Here is a 26840-nt window from a genome sequence, read left to right as displayed (position 1 = left end):
GAGGGTTCAGGGGTCAGGTGTCCCCAGAGAGCAGAAGAAGAGGGAGCAATAGAAGAAGAAAAGAGAAAATAAATCTACATATAGGGCCTCTCGCCCAAGGAGTAGGGCCAATTTCAGAAGGTCAGCCTGACAGCGCCATCTCCTGAAGATAGGCATCTGTGTAGACAAAATGGTTCCAAGATCTCCAGGTCTCTCCAGGTCAATGTATTTCTTAATTGGAGATGAAGCAGGCAAGCCAATTGTCAGGTGTTTGAAGGGGTTGTAAAGGTTCAGGGTTTTTTCTTTTTAAAACAAACATGTCATACTTAACTCTGCTGTGCAGTTAATTTTGCACAGAGTGGCCCCGATCCTCCTCTTCTCTCCCTCAGCGGCGCTGGTGGCTCCTCCTTTTCTCGAGTGCCCCGTTGGAGAAGCGCTCTCCTTCGGGACACCCATGCGGGTGCAGTCATGTGTCCTGCTTCTGCATCTATTGACACAGAAAGCAGGACTCAACCCAGCCCCCCGGCGCCCGTGTTTTTGGTTTTGATTGATAGCTGCACTGCTATCAATCTATCCAATCAGTACACGAGACCGGCTGGAGCTGATGAGCTCGTTCCTGTCGTGGGAAACTCAGGGCTCAGGTAAGTATAACGGGGGCTCAGGGGGACTGCTGAGTGACAGAATGTTTTTCACCTTAATGCATAGAATGCATTAAGGTGAAAAACCTTGAGGTTTTACAACCCCTTTAATTGTGCAGATCATCTTGTGCCAAAAGGGCAGGCTATGTTAACAGCTATGTGTTTAGTGCATTTGCAGATCTGCAGAAATGCACTACAATCTATTTAACATTATTTGCTGTGGGTCTTGTTCACTTTCCTGCAAAGTGTTTTTTTTTTTGGAAAGGTGCAGGGACATTTTTACATGCATAACAGTGCATTTTTGGCCCCATAGACTTCAAACTGAACCAATTAAATTGCATGTACATGCTTTTTTTGTGCATTTTTGGTAGGGTTTTGTAGCCAACAACCAGGCCCCTCCTCCTACCAAAAAAAAAAAAATGCAGGAAGCATGCAAACACATACAAAACAAAAATGTTTAAAAAACATTTCCCCAAAACACATAAAAAAACACCTTAACTGCACACACATAGCTGTGAACCTACCCTAATAAGTAATTTTGCTTGGGATGCATTGAAAGAACAAGTCCATCACGCAGCCAATGAAAATACTAAAAACAGTCAATTTAGTGTAACTGTAATCTCTGTTTTATGTAACTTCTGGCCAATTCAGTTGACTTCCTTCCTACAAAGCTTCCACAGTCTCTTGTCACATCATTCTGTACTGTACACTCTTATTTCATCTGCCATATTGTATGGACATTGCTACATGGGGCAAACATAAAAAGGTATTAAAACCAGACAACCAGTAGCCTACATTTTCAGGGGCTTAGATTCAGTGCCATCAAAGAGATGAAGATATTGGCGTTTACAGAGCTATTAGCCAGCAAGACAACCATGTTGCAAAATGAAAATAAATGCCATTTACATGCGAGTCTTCTAAGTAAAAGCATATTTTAGTTTTTCACTATAGATCTGCTTTTAGCCATTTTCAGTAGATCTGGTTAAATATTCTTTTTCAAAATATAGTCATAGGTAGTAGGGCATTGTTTTTGGTAAAGATGCTCTGCCAATGTGTTGCTCCCGGGAACCATAGTTTTACCCTCACTATTCATGTAATTCCATAGATGCAAGGCATAGGAGTTATTAAATGTTGGAAAATTCTCCCAAACTTCAAAATATTTTTTCCACGACCCATAAGAAATGGGATAGAAGCGATAAGGGTGTAAATAGGGTATATTTGCACACATAAGATCATGTATAGTGTTAAACTCTGGCAGACCACACAATTTTACCACAATACGTGTAAACAATTTTGGTCCTTGGTGTCCCCATAGATCTCCCCTGTAGTTCTGAGCAAAGTCCTCCATAAAAAGCCAAGTCAAGTTGTGAAATGGGGAGAGGCCATATACACTGCTGCTAGTGGATGAGGAATGTTCAGCTGCTAGAAAATGATCATAGGGAATCGGACGAATTGATATGACATCAGAATCCATATAAATGCCACCGTATTTCCACATCAAAGCAAACCTACAGGCATCTGAGCTAACATGAGTCCAGTAGCGTTCCTTCTTTGGGTTCACCTAATTGAGAAAAGTGCAATTATTTAATAAACATCAATATAACCTAAACATATACTGTATATGCTTATTTACAATTTCACATTTCATTATTGTAAAGAAAACTTACAGAGAACTAATCACTCTTTTTCTGAATTTATTATTTCACTGTTGTCTTCCAAATCAATAAAACCAAAAAATATAAGCGTAAGAAATTTATAATGGGCTAGATAAATAGAGGATGGCACAAAAAGTGAAGGTAGAGCACATCAGATGAACCAACATGTGCATAGCACATTAAAGCACAAAAAAAAAATCTTCTGTACATGTTCAATATGTGCATTACAGATCTGCGTTCCTGCTGTTACTTTAAATGTGCAATAAACCTTATTATATCTATCTATCTAGATAGATAGATAGATAGATAGATAGATAGATAGATAGATAGATAGATAGATAGATAGATATTGTGACGGTATGCAAGGTGAGATACATGATAATAGGTACATTTCACCTTGCATTCGTTCTATTGTAAGGGACTGAACCGGAATCTGGCCCGGTTTTTCCAGCCTCTGTGGCAGGCTGGGTTCCGGCCCGGATGTTCGGGTCCACTGGAGTCCACAGTCAGCTGGACTTTAAATATCCAGGAAGAGAGCACAGCAGGTCGCTCAGGTTTTGAGGCTCAGAAAGGAACCTGAGTGAGAGGAGCTCTGGGTGTTGGACTAAAAGGTTTGCTTCTCTGCATGTTTTGTGGGTGACGGGGACCAGCCCTGCACTGTATAGAGAGGAGACTATTTGTTTAGTTAGCGCCGGATGGCAAGTATTTCATTTACTGTTTGTTTTTATTTTGCAAACCTCCTGCAAATAAACCTGGCATCTGCCAGATTTTTAAGAAAGTGCCCTTTTGCTGACTGTCATTCAGAAAAAGGTGATCCCCACGTGCTAATTCCCCACACATGGTGGATTCAGCGGGCAATTTCTGAAGATGTAGGAGATGATAAAGGCCCTGCTACAGTCCAATGCAGCTCAGCGGGAAACCAATCGCCAAGTTGCAGAGGCTGCTGCAGCACAATGGGTGGCCCAGCAGGAGATGCACCGCCAAGTCGCAGAGGCCACTGCAGCACAACAAGCAGGCCCAGAAGGAAATGAACCGGCAGTTCGCAGAGGCTCTGGTGAAACTGAAAAAGGAGTCGGCACCTCCTGTGTCAGCGGAACCAAAGATGGTACGTGCCTCCTACCACCTGCAAAAGATGACACCTGCGGATGATGTTGAGGCATACATTGTGACTTTCGAGAGAGTCGCTGTCTGCGAGCAATGGCCAAAAGAGCAGTGGGCGGGTCTGTTGGCCCCTTTTCTAACAGGAGAACCCCAAAAGGCCTATTTTGATCTAGAACCAGATAAGGCCCAGGACTATGAGACTCTAAAGACAGAGATACTCGCATGCTTGGGTGTCACCATGACAGTCCGGGCCCAGCGCGTGCATCAGTGGTCCTACTCCAGCAACAAGCCACCCTGTTCACAAATGTTTGACCTGGTCCACCTCACCAGGAAGTGGTTGCAGCCAGAGACCTTGACAAGCCCTAAGATTGTGGAGCGTGTGGTAATGGACCGGTACCTGCTTGCGCTCCTGGCTGCCCCAGAGGAAGTGGGTCGGACAGGGGGACCCCAAAACTGCAACCCAGTTGGTGGACCTAGTGGAGAGGTACACTGCACTGTGAACCCATCTACACCCCACTTCGGTGTCTCTAGGGGTGCAAGATAGCCCAGCGGTTCTGGTAAGACTGTTCCAGGGTTCAAGAGCATGGGGAAGGTGGATAAGACTGTTGTTACAGCTGATGAGAGTGTGGGTCCTAGACTTGGAGACTGGCCAAAGAAGCCAGGAAGGTCTTTGGGGCCGTTAAGAGGACTAGGGGTAGGACACATACGGTGTGTTCGTTGCCATGCATTAGGGCATATTGCTGCAAACTGTCCTATAGATGATGAACCTATGCAATGTGATTATGCTTTTATGAAAAAGGACGCATTTCTCTGTTTGCACAGGTCGCATGTACTGCATCATGTCAGAGTCACATTGAAAAACAGATGTGTGTTATTTCAGTGGATGGAAAGCCACTCACAGCCTTGCTAGACTCTGGTAGTGTGGTGACCCTAGTCAGGAATGATTGTGTGAACCCCAAAAAATTACACCCCAGTACTATTGGGGTAATTTGCATCCATGGGGACATCTCGGTATCGAAAAATACCAGGGAGAGAATCGCCCAGAAGTTTTTCTGGCCCGGGTTGCATGCAGATGTCAAGGAGTACTGCGAATTGTGCCCCCAGTGCCAAATGTCGGCACCGTCGCCCCATTTTCGCAGCCCTCTTATCCCTCTTGTCCCTCTACCAATAATCGAGGTACCCTTTGAGCGGATTGGCATGGACCTGGTGGGGCCGGTTGTGAAATCTGCCCGGGGTCACCAGCATATTCTGGTGATCCTAGACTATGCAACGCGCTATCCTGAGGCCATACCCTTGCGCAACAACTCCGCTAAGGCTATCGCCAAGGATTTGGTTCAGGTGTTTAGTCAAGTGGGGATCCCAAAAGATGTCTTAACCGATAAGGGAACCCCATTTATGTCTAGGGTTACCAAGGAACTGTGTAGACTATACAAAATCTCCCACCTCTGTCTACCACCCCCAAACGGATGGTCTGGTTGAAAGATTTAATAAAACTTTGCATATTTCTATCCCAAATCTTGAAAAACAATTTGAAATCTTCGGATTTATCTCCAACTTTAAAATTTACAAATCAAAGTCAGAAGCGTTAAATATCAATCTACCACCAGATCAACTTAAATTGATGAAAGACAACCATAACTATAAATGGGAACAAAATACCTTGAAATACCTAGGGATAAAACTAACTAGTAACATAGACTCCCTATATTCCAATAATTACAAACCCCTTCTTACCACATTGATTAGAGACCTCCAAAAATGGACCTCAAAAACTTTCTCCTGGTTCGGTAGAGCCTCTATCCTACAAAATGACAATACTACCGAGACTGCTTTATCTTTTTAACACACTTCCCATCAAAATTCTTGAATCCTTCTTCACCAGTCTCCTCAGAGCACAAAGACGCTTTTTATGGGCTGACAGAAAACTGAGAATAAAGCTCTCCTCACTATTCCTATCCAAACATAAAGGGGGTATGGGCCTTCCGAATTTTATGAAATATCATCAAGCATCACACATTACGTGCTAACAAAGACTGGATCCAGTTAGAACAAACTCTAACCCTGTTCAATTTAACCTAATATCCTTGGACATTACACTCCAAAACGGATAAGAAACTCAATCACCCTCTAGTCATAAACACACTTGACATTTGGCATAAAGTTGCTGGCCCCCACAAACTAGCCTCAATTCCTGGTCCACTGACCCCTGTTACTAACAATCCCGACTTTATTCCTGGACTACACCTGAAGAACTTACCGACCCGCACTGCCTCCCAATGCTTAATAAATTCTAAGATCAAACTCCTTGACATTTTACAGGCAGAATGGGATGGACCACCTCCTGGCCCGTGGCTTTACATGCAGCTCAAAGACTTCCTGGTGAATAGCAAATATAGATTGTCATATTGCCTACCATTACTCCCTATAGAAAATCTTTGCTACAAAAGATCACCAATAGCTAATACCACATCTTTGGCTTATTGCTGTCTTAATCAAACTCAACACAAGGAAGACTCACAGCACAAAGAAAAGTGGGAAAAAGACTCAAATATTAAGATTTCATCAAAACAATGGGAGAATGCACGTATTATGACACACAAGAGCTCTTTAAGCACTAAATACCAGGAGATATCTTATAAAATCCTTACCCAATGGTATATCACGCCACACAAGGCCAGGAGATTGCCCCCCACAATTTCAGACACTTGCTGGTGCTGCGGAGAGGCTGTTGGCAATTTCCTCCACATATGGTGGGATTGCCCTGTACTCCAAGTCTTCTGGGAAGCATTTATAAAGTGGACTAAATTTATTACAGAAACCACAATAGAATTCACTGCAGCCACATGTTTGATCAATGTGAATAAACTTACCATAAGTAGATATAAGAAGTCTCTGTCTAGACATTTACTATTAGCAGCTAAAACGCTCATACCCCTCCATTGGAAGACCACACACATACCCAACATTAAAGATTGGTTAGAAAGGGTAAACTACATTTACAAAATGGAAGAAATCGCTGCCATGAAGAGAGAGAATAGCACAAACTAATCATACCTGGCAACCATGGCTGTTATTTGTACACTCCTCGGTTTATGATTCACTTATTAACTAATACCTCATCGATAAAAATTTGCTTGTATTATCAAAAAGTCGACAAGAAATGATACAATATGATGTATTAGATAAAGCTTAAGTGGCGTTAAAATATAACGACTGTTAATGATTATGATAAACTACTCATATGCATGCTATATTTATCCTCTTTCACCTCCTTTTCTTGGTGAGATGCCTACAACAGTACTCCTCACTTCTACCTTAGTTCCCCACCCCTCCTCTCCCCATCCCTTACCCCTCTCTTCTTTTTACCCTCAATCTTTCCCCTTTCTCCCCCTCTCCCCTTTCCCTATTATATCCTTAACTGAAAATGCTCATATCATATTTGCAAACCCCAATTGTTATTTACTTGTAATCCCTTCATTTTATGGATAAATATTTTCATTTTATATTGATTGCAATTACTGTATCGCAATAAGTTTCAATAAACTTTTGATTGTGAAAAAAAAAAAAAAAACTTTGAAAAATATGCTGAAAAGGGTGGTCGACAAAGATGGGAGAAACTGGGATTTTTTGCTACCATATCTCACGTTTGCCATACGTGAGGTTCCGCAGGCATCCACAGGCTATTCCCCCTTTGAGCTTTTGTATGGTAGACATCCCAGGGGGCTGCTAGATGTCGCCAAAGAAACGTGGGAAGGGGAGGCCACCCCATATAGAAGCATCATAGAGCATGTCTCCTTGATACAGGATCGAATCACAACTGTCCTGCCCCTGGTGCGAGAACATATGGAGCAAGCCCAGGAGGCCCAGAGGAGGGTCTATGACCTGGGTGCCAAGGTCCGTACTTTTAGCCCCGGGGACAGAGTGTTAGTACTGGTTCCCATGGTGGAAAGTAAGTTCCTAGCCAAGTGGCAGGGTCCCTTTGAGGTTGTCGAAAGGGTGGGGGAGGTAAACTACAAAGTCTACCAGCCAGGGAAAAGGAAACCACACCAAATTTACCATGTGAATCTCTTAAAGCCCTGGAAGGACAGAGACTTTACTGGCCACGTCCACGCCTCTAACAGACCGGGTTACCAGTGACACCTGATGTCCCCATAACAGATACCCTGTCTGTGGCACAACAAAGTGACGTTAGGGCGTTTGTACATAAAAATAGAGACTTTTTCTCGCCCTTACCCGGACTGACCAACATGACATAATGACGGAACCAGGGGTTCGCGTAAATGTAAAACTGTATAGAATCCCAGAGGCCAGACGAAAAGCAGTCGCAAAGGAAATAAAAAATATGTTAGAGTTGGACGTGATAGAGTCCCATAATGTGTGGTCGAGCCCCATAGTGCTGGTCCCAAAACCTGATGGTACTATCAGGTTTTGTAACAACTTCAGGAAACTCAACAGTGTGTCCAAGTTCGTTGCGTACCCGATGCCCCGGGTCGACAAACTTGTGGACAGGTTAGGACAGGCTCGCTACTAGGGATGAGCTTCGCGTTCGACTTGAACATTGCCTGTTTGGTCGTTCGCCGAATTGCGAACGATATGGTCCGTTTGCGCCAAATTCGTGTGGCGCGTCACGGCCCATAATTCACTGCGGCATCGCAGTGCATTGCTGGCTGATGATTGGCCAAGCATGCACTATGTCCTGCATGCTTGGCCAATCACTGCGCCGTCCGTAGAGAGAGCTGTAATTGGCCAAAGCCAGGGTGGCTTTGGCCAATTATGGCTCAGGAGGTTTAGAACACGCCCCACACTATAGAAGGCCGCCTGCACAAGGGCCCTGTGTAGTGTGTTCTGGCGTGCTTAGAGAGTGAGAGACAGTGTCATTTCATTTGAGTTAGCTAGATTAGGCAGGACAGTCAGTGCGTTAGCTGCACTTATAGTGTATTGTGTGTGTGTGTGTGTGTGTGTGTGTGTGTGTATGTGTATATGTATATGTGTGTATATATATATATATATATATATATATATACATCCCAGGTGTTGCATATATACAGTATATATATATATATATATATATATATATATATATATACACTGTATTCAGTTTAGCTAGATCCGTTCCTGTTATCTTCCTACTGACAGGCAGGCTTGTCTTGTTATAGTATTTACAGCTACCTGAAGCAAATTTCTGGTGTTCTTTTGATCCTATTAGTACCACAATCAGGCAGCTAGACTATTTACAGTTAGTGTAGTGCGTCCTCCTCACAGTGTTCAGTTAAAGCTACAAGTTAGTTTAGTGTGACCTCTGCACAGTGTTCAGCTAAAACTACAAGTTAGTGTAGTGCACAGTGTTCAACTAAAGCTACAAGTTAGGGTAGTGCGTCCTCCTCACAGTGTTCAGCTAAAGCTACAAGTTATTGTAGTGAGACCTCTGCACAGTGTTCAGCTAAAGCTACAAGTTAGTGTAGTGAGACTTCTGCACAGTGTTCAGCTAAAGCTACAAGTTAGTGTAGTGCGTCCTGCTCACAGTGTTCAGCTAAAGCTACAAGTTAGTCTAGTGCGTCCTCCTCAGTGTTCAGCTAAACCTACAAGTTATTTTTTTGCGAGCTCTGCACAGTGCTCAGCTAAAGCTACCTGTAGAAGGTTGGTGGTGTTTTCCTGATCCTATCACTACAGCAGGCAGCTAAATAAGCTACAAGTTAGTCTAGTGCGTCCTCCTCAGTGTTCAGCTAAACCTACAAGTTATTTTTTTGCGAGCTCTGCACAGTGTTCAGCTAAAGCTGCCTGTAGAAGGTTGGTGGTGTTCTCATACTACAGGCAGGCAGTTGATTTTGCTAGCTGCAGTATCAGTACAATATATATATATATATATATATATATATATATATATATATATATATATATATATATATATATATATATATATATATATATATATATATATATATATATATAATCTCCCAGCTTAGTGCAGCTACAGGCCATTAGTATGTCTGGAAGGCCAACAAGGAGAGGCAGACAGTCACAAGCCAATAAAAGAGGGCAAGCAGGCTCTGTGTCTAGAGGCAACAGTGCTGGTCGTGGACACGGTGCATCCTCATCAGCACGTGGCCGTGAGAAACACTTGGCCTTTTTTTCGGCAGCTGGCCGTGTTGAGCCGCAACATGCGGAAGACTTGGTCGAGTGGATGACCAAGCCGTCCGCATCCTCCTCATCCTCTCTCATCCATGCTCAGGGTACTTTGTCTGGCAAAGCAGCGGCCTCTTCCCTCGGCTCAATGTCATCAGTGACTCCTTCCCTAGACCCACCATGTCCTCCTGAGGAGTCCCTCGAACTGTTTGACCACAGTGTTGGGTACATGCTCCAGGAGGATGCCCAGCGTTTGGAAGGCTCTGATAATGATACTGAGCTAGATGAAGGCAGTAACGTGAGCACAGACAGAGGGGGCGCCCAAGAAGGACAGCAATCTGGCAGTCATGCTCTTCCTGCTGCAGCATACTGCCAGGTTTGCTCCAGTGATGAGGAGGGAGGGGATGATGAGGTCACTGACTCAACGTGGGTGCCTGATAGGAGAGAGGAGGAGGAGGAGGCGGCACATCACCAACGAGGCAGGATGCCCTCCGGGGCCAGCCTAAGGGCAGCACACTGACTGCATCACACCCCAAAGCTCCGCATGTGCAGGACGCTGCAGTCTCTGCGCGTTATTCAAAAAGTTCTTTGGTGTGGGCCTTTTTTGAGACGAGTGCATCAGATCGCACCGCTGCTATTTGCAACATATGTCTCAAGCGTATCTCGCGTGGCCAAAACATCTCCCACTTGGGCACCACATGCTTGACCAGACATCTGTTGTCCTGCCATGCAGTTCGTTGGCAAGCGTAAAGACCCACACCAAAGAACAAAGAGGACCTCTCCTTGCTCCTCATCAGCTGAGATCTCCAACCCCACTATACCTTCAGTCCTCTCTGAGACCTGCACTGTGAGGAATGAAGGTGTAGAATTAGGTGTGTCACAGCCAAGTACTTGGGGGCAATCTGCTTTCGGTACACCGACGTCAGATTGTACCAGGCAAATCTCTCTGCCCCAGCTGCTGCACCACCGAAAGAAGTTCGCTCCCAGCATCCACATGCCCAGCGGTTGAATGCTAGCTTGGCAAAATTGCTAGCACTTCAACTGCTGCCTTTTCAGTTGGTAGACTCTGCCCCCTTCCGTGAGTTTGTGGAATGTGCGGTTCCTCAGTGGCAGATACCCAAACGCCACTTTTTCTCACGGAAGGCGATTCCGGCTCTCTACCGGCATGTGGAAGGCAATGTCTTGACCTCGCTGGACAGGGTGATCAGCAGTAAGGTGCATATTACCGCTGACTCATGGTCCAGCAGGCATGGACAGGGACGTTACCTAAGTTTCACCACGCATTGGGTGACTGCTGGCAGCTGGGAAGGATGCAGGACAAGGTGCAGTAGTGTTGGAGGTTGTTTCGCCACCACGCCTCCAAAATGCCACTACTAATGATTGTGACACACCTCTCCCCTTCCCCCCCTCCTCTTCTTCTTCCTCCATGGCCTCTTCCTGTGCTTTGTCCTCAGAACAAGCGGTGCTCCGTAGCCATTCAAGGGGCTACGCAAGTATGCAGGCCAAAAGATGCCATGCGGTGCTTGAGCTGGTGTGCTTGGGGGACAAGAGCCACACTGGGGCAGAGGTTCTGTCAGCTCTGCAGGGGCAGGTTCAGAGGTGGTTGACGCCACGCCAACTTAAGGCAGGAATGGTGGTTTGCGGCAATGGCACCAACCTCCTCTCTGCCCTCCAACAGGGACAAATGACCCATGTGCCCTGTTTGGCTCATGTCCTTAACTTGGTGGTGCAGCGGTTCTTGGACAGGTACCCGGGCTTACAGGATGTCCTGAGGCAGGCCAGGAAAGTCTGTGTGCATTTCCGCCGGTCATATAATGCCAATGCTCGGCTGGCAGACCTCCAAAAGGAGTTTAACCTGCCCAAGAACCGCCTAATCTGTGACATGCCCACCAGGTGGAACTCAACGTTGGCTATGCTGCAGCGGCTGCACACGCAGCAGAGGGCCATCAATGAGTACCTGTGTGACTATGGCACCAGGATAGGGTCAGGGGAGCTTGTTTTTTTTCCCCATGCCAGGGGCCATGATCAGGGATGCATGCACTGTCCTGTCACCATTTGAGGAGGCCACGAGGATGGTGAGCAGTGACAGTGCATGCATCAGTGACACTGTCCCCCTTGTCCACCTGTTGGAGCACATGCTGCGTGGAATAATGGACAGGGCACTTGAGGCAGAACAGAGGCAGGAAGAGGAGGACTTCCTTAGCTCTCAAGGCCCCCTTTATCCAGACAGTGTTCCTGCGTGCCCGCCGATCACACAGGAAGAGGACGAGGAGGAGGAGGAGGATTGTGTCAGTATGGAGGTGGAGCCTGGCACTCAGCATCAGCAGCAGTATTTAAGGGATCAGTCCCAAGAAACAGATGGACTTGTATGTGGCTGGGAGGAGGTGGCTGCAGACCATGTCGTCCTTAGTGACCCAGAGGACTCCGGACCGAATGCCTCAGCAATCCTACGCTGCATGGCCTCCCTGATCCTGCAAAGCCTGCGTAAGGATCCTCGTATTCGTGGTATCAAGGAGAAGGACCAATACTGGTTGGCAACCCTCCTTGATCCACGTTAGAAGGGTAAGGTTGCAGACCTTATCTTCCCATCACAGAGGGAGCAGAGGATGAAACATCTTCGGGAGGCCTTGCAGAAACGTCTGTGCAACGCGTTCCCAGAGACTGGAAGGTTACAAACTCCTGTTTCTGGACAATGTGTTGCTGAGGCTTCGGTCAGTCAAAGAAGGAGCGGTGGAGAAGGTGGCCGTCTGACCGATGCATTCAGAAAATTTTTTGGTCCGCAGCCCCAAGGTATGATCGATTCCAGCAACCATCGCCAGCGTCTGTTTTACATGGTGCAGGAATACCTAGGGGCAAGATCTGACTTGGACACCTTTCCCACCGAAAATCCTCTGGGTTACTGGGTCTTGAGGATGGATCACTGGCCAGAGCTTGCACAGTATGCAATTGAGCTACTGTCCTGTCCTGCATTCAGCGTTCTTTCGGAACGCACATTCAGTGCTGCTGGAGGCTTTGTAACCGATCACAGGGTGCTTCTGTCCACCGCCTCGGCCGATCGACTGACCTTCATAAAAATGAATCAGTTTTGGATCACCACCAGCTACCAAGCACCTGATGCTGATCCCAAATAATTTTTTTTGAAATCTCAGATCCCTTCAAAGACTGCCTATGCTGATGCTGAGTGACTATCCTGAGTAATTATCCTCTTCCTCCTCAATGATCACGCTGATAGCTTGTAAGAAAATTTTTGGTTCTGGGCACCACCACCAGTGCCTAAGGCCCAATTTTTCAGCCCCTGTTTAACAGGGGCGTGTAATTACAATTTTTGATGCAATACTTTGCAGCAGGGCTCGTTTCTGCGTTCCAACTAGAGTATCTGTGAGGGGTTGCAGTGTTGTGGCACCAGTGCCTAAGGCCAAATTTTTCAGCCCCTGTTCAACAGGGGCATGTAATTACAATTCTTGATCTGATATTTCACAGCAGAGCCCTGTGAGGGCTTACAGTGTTGTGGCCACAACAACACCTAAGGCCCAAATTTCTGCTGAGTATATAGGGCAGGCCCCTACTTTCAAACATCCAACTTACAAACGACTCCTACTTGCAAACGGAAGGAGACAACAGGAAGTGAGATGAAATCTACCCCTAGGAAGGGAAATTCTCTCCTGTAAGAGTTAATATGGGAAAAATGTTTCTTCTTCCACTAATGCTTTATCACCAATCCTTGTTTCACAAAAACCCCAAATTTTCAAAAAACATTTGTCATTGGGACAAAAAATGAGGTGAAATCTTCTGAAGAGGAGCACAGACAGCAAAACAAATGTCACAGGGGTGATAACCCTTCCCTATGTTTTCCAAAAAGCTTAAAATAGATTTTTTGGCTGGAGCTAAACACGTTAAAAATGTACCAGTTCAAAATTACAAACAGATTCTACTTAAGAACAAACCTACAGTCCCTGTCTTGTTTGTACCGCCTGTATACTGCTGTTCAGAGTATATAGGGCCTGGTGGCCCCACGCCTTTCTTTTTTTTAATTTAGGTGCGGGGTTCCCCTTAATATCCATACAAGACCCAGAGGGCCTGGTAATGGACTGGGGGGTACCCATGCTGTTTGTCTCACTGATTTTCATCCATATTGCCAGGACCCGACATTACATTAAAGCCGCAAGCAGTTATAAATGACATTTTTTCCTTTAAAAATGACATTTTGTGCAGGGACTGTTCTAAGCACGGGAAACACGCGCCACTTTACAGGCATACTATAGACACCCCCCAGGTACGATATTTAAAGGAATATTTCACTTTTTAAAAACTTTAAGCATCATTAAAATCACTGCTCCCGAAAAAACGGCCGTTTTTAAAAGTTTTTTTTGCATTGATACATGTCCCCTGGGGCAGGTCCCGGGTCCCCAAACCCTTTTTAGGACAATACCCTGCACATTAGCCTTTAAAATGAGCACTTTTGATTTTGAAAGTTCGAGTCCCATAGACGTCAATGGGGTTCTAACGTTCGTGCAAATTTTCGGTCCGTTCGCAGGTTCTGGTGTGAACCGAACCGGGGGGTGTTCGGCTCATCCCTACACGCTACATAATGACCCTAGACCTAACGAAAGGCTATTGGCAAACACCGCTAACTGAATCGGCCAAGGAGAAGACTGCCTTTTCCACTCCTGAGGGCTTGTTTCAGTATAAGCGGATGCCTTTTGGTCTGCACGGAGCCCCTGCTTCATTCCAGCGAATGATGGACAAAGCCTTGAGACCACATCACCCGTATGCAGCTGCATATGTGGACGATGTGGTCATCCACAGCCCAGATTGGGAATCGTACCTGCTCCGTGTACAAGCGGTGATAGATTCCCTTAGAGAAGCAGGTCTTACGGCTAACCCTAAAAAATGTGCCATAGGCCTGGAGGAGGCCAAATACCTTGGGTACATTATTGGCCGTGGAGTGGTTAAGCCGCAGACCAATAAGGTTGAGGCAATTCAAAAATGGCCCCAACCGATTAATACATTCTAAAATAACGCAGATGCCCTCTCTCGCGTGTATTGTATGGTTGGGTCAAGTGCTCAGCCACAGGGGCTTGAGCAAAGGGGGAGGATATGTGACGGTATGCAAGGTGAGATACATGATGATAGGTACATTTCACCCCACATTAGTTCCATTGTAAGGGACTGAACCGGAATCCGTCCCGGTTTTTCCAGCCTCTGTGGCAGGCTGGGTTCCATTCCGGATGTTCGGGTCCTCTGGACTCCACAGTCAGCTGGACTTTAAATATCCAGGAAGAGAGCACAGCAGGTCGCTCTGGTTTTGAGACTCAGAAAGGAACCTGAGTGAGAGGAGCTCTGGGTGTTGGACTAAAAGGTTTGCTTTTCCGCATGTTTTGTGGGTGACGGGGACCAGCCCCGCACTGTATAGAGAGGAGACTATTTGTTTAGTTGGCGCCATACGGCAAGGATTTCATTTACTGTTTGTTTTTATTCTGCAAACCTCCTGCAAATAAACCTGGCATCCGCCAGATTTTTAAGAACGTGCCCGTTTGCTGACTGTCATTCAGAAAATCCCCATGATCCCCATGAGCTAATGCCCCACTATATATACACCACCACAATGGATTTGAAATGAAACAAACAAGATGTGCTTTAACGGCAGACTTTCAGCTTTAATTTGAGGGTATTTACATCCAAATCAGGTGAATGGTGTAGGAATTACAACAGTTTGTATATGTGCCTCCCACTTTTTAAGGGACCAAAAGTAATGGGACAATTGGCTGCTCAGCTGTTCCATGGCCAGGTGGGTGTGTGTTATTCCCTCATTATCCCATTTACAAGGTGCAGATAAAAGGTCCAGAGTTCATTTCAAGTGTGCTATTTGCATTTGGAATCTGTTGCTGTCAACTCTCAATATGAGATCCAAAGAGCTGTCACTATCAGTGAAGCAAGCCATCATTAGGCTGAAAAAACAAAACAAACCCATCAGGGAGATAGCAAAAACATTGGGTGTGGCCAAATTCACTGTTTGGAACATCCTTAAAAAGAGAGAGCGCACCGGTGAGCTCAGCAACACCAAAAGACCCGGAAAACCACGGAAAACAACTGTGGTGGATGACTGAAGAATTATTTCCCTGGTGAAAAAAAACACCCTTCACAACAGTTGGCCAGATCAAGAACACTCTCCAGGAGGTAGGTGTATGTGTGTCAAAGTCAACAATCAAGAGAAGACTTCACCAGAGTGAATACAGAGGGTTCACCACAAGATGTAAACCATTGGTAAGCCTCAAACAGGAGGACCAGATTAGAGTTTGCCAAACAACATCTAAAAAAGCCTTCACAGTTCTAGAACAACATCCTATAGACAGATGAGACCAAGATCAACTTGTACCAGAGTTATGGGAAGAGAAGAGTATGGAGAAGGAAAGGAACTGCTCATGATCCAAAGCATACCACCTCATCAATGAAGCATGGTGGTGGTAGTGTCATGGCGTGGGCATGTATGGCTGCCAATGGAACTGGTTCTCTTGTATTTATTGATGATTTGACTGCTGACAAACGCAGCAGGATGAATTCTGAAGTGTTTTTCGGGCAATATTATCTGCTCATATTCAGCAAAATGCTTCAGAACTCATTGGACAGCGCTTCACAGTGCAGATGGACAATGACCCAAAGCATACTGCGAAAGCAACCAAAGAGTTTAAGGGAAAGAAGTGGAATGTTATGCAATGGCCAAGTCAATCTCCTGTCCTGAATCCGATTGAGCATGCATTTGACTTGCTGAAGACAAAACTGAAGGAAAAATGCCCCAAGAACAAGCAGGAACTGAAGACAGTTGTAGTAGAGGCCTGGCAGAGCATAACCAGGGATGAAACCCAGCATCTGGTGATGTCTATGCGTTCCAGACTTCAGGCTGTAATTGACTGCAAAGGATTTGCAACCAAGTATTAAAAAGTGAAAGTTTGGATGATTGTTAATCTGTCCCATTACTTTTGGTCCCTTTAAAAAGTGGGAGGCACGTATACAAACTGTTGTAATTCCTACACCGTTCACCTGATTTGAATGTAAATATCCTCAAATTAAAGCTGAAAGTCTGCAGTTAAAGCACATCTTGTTCGTTTCATTTCAAATCCATTGTGGTCGTGTATAGAGCCAAAAAGATTAAGGAAAAAAAGGAAAAAATTGACCAAATCTTTGGAGGCATGTTAGACCCACTTGATAACAGTCATAAAATTAAACTGGACAGAGCTCATAGGATAAGAAAACCGGCTGAGATAAGTGAGGATGCTCCAAGGGATGTAATTGTTAGATTCCATAATTACCAAGACAAGGAGACGATCAAGTCTAGTCTGAAAAAGAATCAACCAGCGAAATATGGAGAGACATGCCTGCAGATCTTCCCAGACTTAGCTGCCGAAACGCTATCTAGGAGAAGAGTCCTTAAACCATTACTAGCTCAACTTAAGGCCCATGATGTTCAATATTCTTGGGGTTCTCCAGCCTGTCTAATTGGGCATAAAGAGGGTCGCTCAGCAACATTGAGATTCCCAGAAGAGACCCAGAAATTTTGCCACCGCTTAGATGTACCACTACTGGAAATTCCAGGATGGTGGGAAAAAATAGTAAACCAAGACACTACAGAGGAACCACAAACCTGGAAACCAGTTCTTAAAATAAGAGGCACATAAACAAAGTAAAACCAATTAGAATGGGATGTTTAGTAAATACAGACACTGGGCCTGTGGTCTCATGTTTGGTAGGGTGGGGTGGGGGGAGGGGGAGGCGGGTGCGAGTTGGGGGGACCAGGGGGGCGGGGGGGGCGGTGGGTGGGCGAGGGGGGGATGGGCCTGGCTTAAGTCCCGGGGGAAGCTATCGGATTCAGAGATTGCTCCTCTGAGCTCAACCTCCAGGGGGTCAACCGTAGGGCCGGGTGGAGTTAGTGGGGCCGCGGTTAACAGGGCCATGGGCTGGTCCGTTACCCCCAATTGGGAGAGTTGGAGGTGGGGAGGGGGGTTGGGGAGGGGGGGAGGGGACAGGGAGGGAGAGAGGGGGATGGGAGGGGGAGGTAAGGGAAGGACGAGACCGGTATATACCTCAATGTTTCCCACTATTTAGTTCTGTAAGGATATGCAAAGGCCCATCCATGGGAAAAACAACAAGATGTCCGGGATAAATTTAATTACATATAATGTAAGGGGCCTCAACTCCCCCATAAAATGTGCGAACATAATGGGCGAATTGAAATCCCTTAAAGCAGAGGTGGCTTTCTTACAGGAGACACATCTTTATCTTGCTAGGAGCCAGAGAATAATCTCTAGAGACTTCCTGTTGTGGTTTTACGGAGACTCCCCGACAAGGGGAGCAAAAGGAGTAGCGATCGGTTTTGCAAAAGATGTTAGGTTTACAGTGGAGGAGAGAATGACTGACCCCGAGGGTCGTTTTTTGTTCCTAAAAGTCAAACTTAATGAGATGGAATGTTCATTGGCCAATGTATATTGCCCAAATATTAACCCAGGAAGGTACCTTCTGGGAATTCTCTCAAAGTTCGAGGGCTTTAAGAGGGGGAAGGCTATTGTAGCAGGAGACTTCAATATATGCCTTGAGCCAGGTAAAGACAGTACGTCGTGTGCCCGGGGGACTGGAGGGACATGGATGAACAAACTTAAAAAAAAGCTTGTGCCAATGCCAACTGGTGGATGTTTGGAGGATGCAACATCAGAGTGTAAGAGATTACACCTTCTACTCCCCCGTACATGCGACGTACTCTAGGCTTGATCTCTTCTTTGTGGAACATCGGTACATAGAGGAGGTGTACAAATATAGGAATAATGATGCTCTCCGACCACGCACCCGTGAGCCTACGAATAAAACTAAGTAAACATAGAGCCTTTCGACATGTATAACGGCACGAGACAGGGGTGCCCAATCAGTGGGGTAGAGATAGGTAACGTTGAATACAAACTGGCTGCCTTCGCAGACGACATCTTGCTTTATATAACACGCCCAAGGATCTCCCTCCCGAATGCTATGGCCACCCTAACAGAATATGGGAAGATATCCAACTTTAAAGTAAATCCAACAAAATCTGAAGCATTAGAATAAAACTTTAGTAAAGTGAGGGATTATGCATTCCAAAAGCATTTCCCCTTTGTGTGGGGGAAAAAAGAATTGAACTATCTAGGAGTTAAAATTACCACATCAACAGATACGTTATACCAAGCGAACTTTATACCGCTCCTTAATGAGGTAAAGTTAGAACTAAATAGAATACACCAGGGACAGTTATCGTGGGCGGGAAGAATAAATATTTACAAAATGGTTTTATTGCCAAAAATTACATATAAAATGCAAATGCTCCCAGTAACGTTGCCACAAATATACCTTAGAAGCTTACACTCAATGCTGTTAAGATTTATTTGGAAAGGGAAAACACCTCGATTAAAATTCACCCAACTGACAAATACTAAAAGTAAAGGGGGATGGGGAGATTTACGGAAATATTATGAAGCTATTGCACTAGCTAGGGTTGTAGACTGGGTTAAAAATAAAGAAAAACACTGGGTAGAGATGGAAAATAAAATTAGCGATACCAAATTGGATAAAATAATATGGATTTCACCGCAGATGAGAAAATGTAACACTGAAACGCATGATATCACCAGACACGCACTTAAGATGTGGGACTTACTGCACAAAAGGGAACACTGGGAGTTCAACTCACCTTTAATGCCACTTAAAGATTTAGACAATTTTGCACCAGGGAAAGAGGAGTGGTTTGGCAAATGGTTACTGGAAGATAATATACAATTAAAAGATGTAATGTGCCAGGGTAGAATATGCTCACTTCAAGAACTTAAAGATAAGAAAAACATGATATTAATTAACACATGGTGCTATAACCAACTAAAGCATTTTATAGATTCATTACCGCGACCAATTAGATCATCAGATAATTTACTCCCGCTAGAGAAAATATGTACCGATAAGGAGGGGAAGGGGGGTTTCTCTTGGATCTATAAAGTTTTAGTTGATTTGGGAAGCCCAGACACCCCGGCCTTTATTGGGAAATGGGAGAAGGAATTAGAAAGAAAGCTTTCAGCTCCAGAAGTTTCATTGAAATTGAAGAGGGCCTCGGCCACACCGGTTAACTGTAAAATGTTAGAGCTAAACTACAAGTGCCTGGCTAGAATGTATCTGACCCCGGATCGGGTACATAGATTTCAAAAGGAAACCTCACAGTATTGCTGGAGGGGTTGTAAAGATCTAGGGTCAATGGCTCACATTTGGTGGCTCTGCCCGGAAATGAGAATATTTTGGGGCAAAGTAAGAAAATATATCAAAGAGATCACAAGTTTTGACATACCCAACGACCCCTGGGTATGCCTATTTCACCTGAGCGATATCCCCACTAAAACATACCTTAGGACGCTTTTGCCACACCTTATCGATGCGGCTAAAAGCCTAATCCCTAAGCATTGGCAAAAGAAAGAAAGACCGACGATGAGGGACTGGTTTAATAAAATCAATGAGATACATTGTCTACAGTACTTAAGGTTTAGTGAATAGAAACTGGTGGTGACAAGAACTTTATGGAACGAGACAACCAACCCGCATCCCTTTGTACATATACAGTAGACGGTTTTTCCTCTTAAGTGGGATTTTAAAGGGCGGAGGTCTCAAAAAAGTATAACAAAAAGTATAAAAAATTATCAAGATTTTTATTATATCGAAGGTTTAAAAGTAGAACATATGCTAGAGTGAGAACAATGAATAAAAACAACAATGGATGTCAGAATTTACAAATAATGAAAAATACAACCAGGATAAACACGACAGGTCGACAGAGCTACACAAAACCCCACAGAGGCTGTATCAGCAAGGAGCCAATTGACAGTGCAGGCCAAATGCGTTTCGAGTTTTTTTGTAAGGATTGCGACCTCTTCTTCAGGGGCTGGAGGTAAGGTGTATATCTGTCTGCGGAACATTATTACAAAAAAGGAGACAGAAAAACACACAATGAAGACTGTTATATGTCAAAAATCATACATATATACAATTATTTACATGATAAAATTGTGATGTAATAACAAAAAGATGTCCTAACCATGCTATTGCAGGGTCAATATTATATGGCATCCACTTAAGACGAGGGGAAGGGGGAGAATGGTAAACCACCGAGGCCCAGATCCGAATACCAGCGCCGCTGCCGTAAAACCAAGACTGCCAGCAGGTCAGGACCAGACACAAAGGGCGTCACGTCCGTCAGCTGTGTTGTAAATTCTCTTTATCAGCTAAGGATCAAAAAGGAGAGGGGAGGGTTTATGTATGTGGGACAAAATGGTCCCGGAAAAATATTCTGCTATTTTAATAGATGGAAGGTTCCCCCTAGTAAGTTTGAAAAGGGGGGCTCTAGTAAGTATTGGGTTATACATACCTATTATCGCAGAAGACTAGGGTTGTCTAAGCGTTGACTCCTCGAGCGGGTATAAAGCAACTCATAACACCCCAGGTATGGGGGCTGTGAGAGGTACTATGAATCAACACCAGGAGAACAAGAAGGAGAAGAAAGAAAAAGAGAAGTATGATAAAAAAGTGTTACTCAAGTAAGTATTTTTCTCCTGTAAACACGCATCCACAGGGGTCCTGTAAACATACCTATTGGTGCATAATGGAGAGTTGATCCCTGTGCTGATTCGCACAAAAGTATTAGGCCCCTTTCACACATGCGGACCGTATGTCCGTATTTCATCCATCCGTTTTCGGATGAAATACGGACATACATGCATCCCTATGGGATAGCGGGTGTCAGCGGATGTACATCCGCTGACACCCGATGTTGTCCGGCTCCGCTCTCATCCGATTCTGCGGACGGAAGAAAATCCTATTTTTCTATCCGTCTGCAGAGCGGATCGGAGGAACACGGACAGACGGTCCGTGTTCCTCCGATCCCCCATAGGGGAGAGCGGAGATCTGACAGGGCGGTCCCTGCACAGTGTGCGGGTCCCGCCCTGTCATCTGCCTGCTCAGCTGGGGAAAACTGAGCTATCCCCGCTGAGCAGCGGATAAACACGGGGCGGATCAACACGGATCCGTCCCGTGTGAAAGGGGCCTTATCTATAGTAGCTGATAGATCTTGGATACCACACTCCAGGAGAGAATAGAAGAAGAGCACCTATGTTCAGCGACTAAAATGATACAGAAAGGAATATATGTCCCAATGGTAAATAAAGGCTCTTAAATATATCAAGGAGCGTAAGTTGTAATAATATCTTACAGCTCCATAAGCCCTGCTGGTGCTCAGTGTGTATGTGCACACTGCAGCTCCATAGTTTATTCCAAGTAAGTCTTAATTATAGGTGTAAAAGAGAGGGTTATATTCTTTACCTTGAGCATATCATAGCAGCTGCACCTTCAGTCCTGTGTCCTCCCAGGATATGAGCTGACAATCTTGTGTGTGGTTTTAAGTAGTGCTACTAATTAGGAGCACATATGAAACAGCTGACTCCACTGGGAGCAGCGTCATTGCTGACAGGAGGAGCCGCCCCCCGAATCCCCGGCGCGCAGACCAGCCCCCCCGCCCCACATACGGGTCCAATCCAGGAGCGGATTGCATCACATCCTGGAAGGAAAACAGGACCCGTGCTGGGAGGGGACTGACGTCCGCGTCAGGCACCCGCGGCGCGCAGATCGCCATGACAACGGGATAAACAAATCCCGGTCATAGGCGATCATATGTGGGGAGGCCGAGCATTGCCAGACTGAGAGTGGCAGCTTCGGCCCCCGTGCGCCGAGTGCCAGATCCGAGTGCCGACAGACGAGGTCACACACACAGCAGCGCTCCCAGGCCTGCATCCCCGATGGTACACACGCCCCCCCCCAGGCCCCAGGACAAAGCAGAGTATTGCCATATTAACCCATGAATAGCCACACATAAAGGACAATAAGAAGAAAGGGTCAATGCAAATATAACTTATGGCTGGAAGCATATATTGCGGAAGGAAGGAGGGGAGAGAGATTTTTAAGCATAAGTATAGCCACCAGCCTGTTAATAAAAGATGGTCAGTATGAAAAAATACACTGGTAGTAACATACAAAAGGGGTTATTGCTCATTTCTATCACCATCCCCATCCGACTGCAAATGATTGTTGGCTCACATCCATCCATAATGATTCTACAGGAAAAGGGGGGTATTTACATCGGGGGGTTCCCACTCAGACCTCCCTGAAGTAAAGCCCTCTAAAAAGGGTCTGAAAGACGTGGTATCGTTAAGGCCTGGTGCCCTGGTGGCCTGGAGGCGAAAAATCCACTTTTGTTTTTTTTGCAGAAAGATTTTGTTCCAATCCCCCCCCCACATAGCCCTGGATGGACGCGGTCCAAAATCAGGAAAGACAGCTTGGGAAGTACACCAGAATGGAAATTAGAAACGTGTCTGCCCAGTGGTAAACTGGGATTACACGTTTTCATAGAAATTATATGGCGGTAGGCTCTCCGCCAGAATTCCTGGTTCGTTTTACCGACATAGTAGCTTGCACAATCGCACATAAGTAAGCATATTACACCGATTGTTTTGCAGTTAGCAAAGTGTTTTGGTGTATATTTGCTGCCATCGGGTAATTTGATATTGGGTTTGATGTTCATAAACTGACAATACGGGCATCCGCCACAGCGGAAGGTTCCCATGCGTTTGCATGGATCTCGTTTTCCTGTCCCACCCCCCACATATTCACTGGATACCAAGTTATCCTTGATGGACCTGGCGCGTTTAAACGTAAAAGACGGTTTGTCCTGTATAAATGGACAAATGGTAGGGTCTAGTTTCAAAACGTGCCAATAACGTTCAATGATGTTTTTGACAGTTTTATGTTGATTTGAAAATTTGGTAATTATTTGGATGGGATTCGTTTTTTTCTTGTTTGATTCCGTGCCAAAGATAAGGTCATGTCTGGTCTTCAGACAGGCCCGTTTGTATGCCCTCTTTAGGCATTTTTTTGAGTACCCGCGTGTCAGCAATCTCCTCATCAGCAAATCGGCCTCTCTTTTAAAGACTTCATCACTGGTGCAGTTACCTCTGACACGCAGGTACTGACTGTAAGGGATCGATTGGATCAGAGGTTGAGGGTGGAAGCTTGTGGCATGCAGAATGGAGTTGCCCGAAGTTGGTTTGCGGAATAGTGAACTGAGAAGTGAACCGTCTTGTTGTTTATGGATTGTAACGTCCAAAAAAGTTATGTCCCATTCGTGGAATGTCATAGTAAAGGTTAGATTAAAGGGGTTGTTATTGAGTTCCTGCAGGAATCTCAGTAGATTATCTGGGGTACCATCCCATACAATCAGCACGTCGTCAATATATCGACGAGAGTGGAGAGAATGGGTAAAATTCAAAGAATCCCCAAAAGCAGTCGAGATGTGGCCTACATAGACTAGAGTGGGGGTACTGCACCAGTGAATGATACAGAGGGGAACCTAAATTGGGGGCAGATAGGAGGAGATATGAGGAGGCTGGAGGAGAAGAGTGGGGGGAAACTGATGGGGTACGGTCTCGGGGGGGACCCCTCTATATTGATTATGGAACCCCTGTATTGATATATTGGTGTGATGCTGGCCTCTCTAGTCATTTATTGGGGTGACCCCCTCCTGTATTGATATATTGGGGTGACCCCCTCCTGTATAGATATATTGGGGTGACACCCTCCTGTATTGATATATTGGGGTGCCTTCTCCTGTATTGTAGAATTCTCTCCTGCATTGTGTGTCATTGCTCTCTCTCTCTCTCTCTCTCTCTCTCTCTCTCTCTCTGTATATTTGTGTGTTTTGTATTGATGTTGGAGTTTTTATTGTGGGCGGAGTCTCTTCTGGTAGGATGGTTTGTAAATGTGACCCATAACAGGGCGGAGCTTGTGTTCAGTGTAGACTGCGACCACCATGGGTGGGGGAGGAGTCAGACTGTAATTATTTCTGTGTTTTGTATGATGTCACCTCCACCAGTGAGGACCAATCTCTATCTTCTCATTCATTGGATGGAGAATTGTCACCTCCCCTCCTTAGGATGTCACCGCCCCCCCTAGTTTGTCACCGCCCCTCCCCCCTCTCTAGTTTGTCCCTGCCCCTCCCTAGGATGTCACCACCCTCTCCCTAGCTTGTCACCGCCCCCCCTCCCCAGGATGTCACCCCCCCCCTCCCCAGCATGTCGCCCACCCCCCCTCCCTAGCTTGTCACCAACCCCCCACCCAAGCAAGTCACCACCCCCCCAGCTTGTCATCCCCCTCCCTAGGATGTCGCTGCCCCCCCCTCTCCCTAGGATGTCACCGCCCCCCTCCCCCCTCTCATTGTTGGGTATTCAGCACAGCCTCATCTTTTATAGACATATTGGAACACGTTGCGCCGGTCCGACACTTTTGTGTATTTTTTATTGAAATTATTGGTTTTGTGAAGTGTTCAAATAATATTGTGTGCCATAAAAACTTTACACCATCAAAAAAAAAAAGAATTGTGTCGACGTCCCAATATATATATATATATATATATATATATATATATATTTATGAAAATACCTTCCATGGAGACTACTACCCTAATGACCGCTTGAGGACCTGGCTTACTCGTCAAAGGTCTCCAGATCTGATGTTTCCAACTTTGGCGTTCGTCAATACAAGCTTGTTTGACTCATAGGACATACGTCCTTTTGAGTTCAAACCATCTGGTAAGCTTTCATCTCCATCCCTTCATCGGTGGTGGATTACTCACCTTCACATATTGTCTCATCATCTATCCACTATTTTGATGTCATAATGATGTTATAAACACCTGGCGTATGTCCCTTTAAGGGCCATTTGGTCTCACCACGTTTTGGGTTTTTCATTTCACTTATGGACTTTATGTTTATTTATTTTTTTACTTTGATTCTTTTTCATACATAATCACTGTGTATTCATTCAATTAGAGTTCCACATTGTTTGTATTGATCATTGTGAGACCTATTCAATGGTCTTTGTTCACTTGAAGTTTTAGCGCTGCACTTTAACCTTGGGTACACATGGCTAGAAGATGAGTCAATATCAAAAACATGGTTTTATTGGTGAAACAAGGAACATGGCAAAATTACATGATACATGCAGCAATTAATAAAATTGTCAATCGCATATTACAGACCATATATAGAACCAAACATTAATAGCAACCAGCCAACCACTGTGTGGTATGGAATAAATCCTGGATGTAATAAAAACACTTAAAAATACATGGTAGGTGGTGAACTCAAGATAATGTAATGAGTAGAGGCGTCTGCATGAGAATAAATAAAAACATGCTTTTGATATCGACTCATCTTCTAGCCATGTGTACTTGCCTCATTCAAAGTCCCCCAAAAAAAAACTTTCTTTACACAGATTCAAAGATGGAGATATGTGACCCACATGTCTCATTTAAAGTCCCAAACTCCCTCTTTTTAGTCCATATCATTGTAGGGATGGAGGTGTGTAACTGGCTATTAGGGAGCCCGTGATCATTTTGTTCCCATTTGATCTAGGGCAATTTTGTTTTTTTAATTGCTTGCATTGGACCGTATCAGACTTATTTATTTATCAAGTTTACATTAATTTTGCATCAGCATTTCCATATGTGTGTAGGTCTGGTTAATTGTGTGGGACCGGGATTGTGTAAGCGCCTTCCCCCTCCCTTTTGCATCGGGTGATGCTGGGGATCAGACGGGCTTGCCTCTACTGCGAATCGGCATCACATTTCCAAGCTATGCCGTGATGTCCCCACAGGGCTTCCCGGCGCTGGCATGTCTGAATTTTTCCATCTGGTGTCACCATATGGAGGGAGGCGTCTCCAGCCTCTATGGGCGGCGGCTGCTGCCTGGGCGTGGACGTCTCTCTTGATGCACCAGTGAGACGTTAGGAGGAGCCCGTGGGATGTGCTGAGCGTATTTAACCACTTAAGGACCGCCTCACGTCGATTTACGCCGGCAAGGTGGCACGGACAAGCAGAATCACGTACATATACGTGATCTACCTTCCGCGGGTGGGGGGTCCGATAGGTGCCCGAGGCGGTGCGCTTCTGACCAGCGGCGATCAGAGATGAGGGGGAGACCATCCGTTCGTGGCCCCCCCCTCGCGATCGCCGCCAGCCAATCAAATCATTCCTTTGCTGCTGTATGCTAAACAGCAGCAAAGGAAATGATGTCATCTCTCCTCGGCTCGGTATTTTCCGTTCCGGTGCCGAGGAGAGAAGACTGCAATGTGAGTGTAAAACACACACACAGTAGAACATGCCAGGCACACAAAACACCCCCCTTTACCCCCCGATCACCCCCTAATCCCTCCCCCCCGTCACACTGACACCAAGCAGTTTTTTTAT

General features: G+C 45.4%; 1 protein-coding gene across 1 annotated transcript in view; it reads right to left on the bottom strand.

Annotated features, from left to right (window-relative positions):
* Positions 1-207: 207 nt before the first annotated feature.
* Positions 208-26840, bottom strand: part of LOC141139433 (alpha-1,4-N-acetylglucosaminyltransferase-like) — a 235296-nt gene continuing 208663 nt past the window's right edge. The window contains exon 3 of the mRNA XM_073625504.1: positions 208-2178. Coding sequence (XP_073481605.1) covers positions 1600-2178 — 579 coding nt within the window. The 3' untranslated portion in view covers positions 208-1599. The remainder of the gene's footprint in view (positions 2179-26840) is intronic.

This window comes from Aquarana catesbeiana, linkage group LG04, assembly GCF_042186555.1.
Source record: "Aquarana catesbeiana isolate 2022-GZ linkage group LG04, ASM4218655v1, whole genome shotgun sequence".
NCBI lineage: Eukaryota > Metazoa > Chordata > Amphibia > Anura > Ranidae > Aquarana > Aquarana catesbeiana.
Note: the sequence above shows the minus strand (reverse complement) of the source record. Positions and strands in the feature narration are given on the sequence as shown.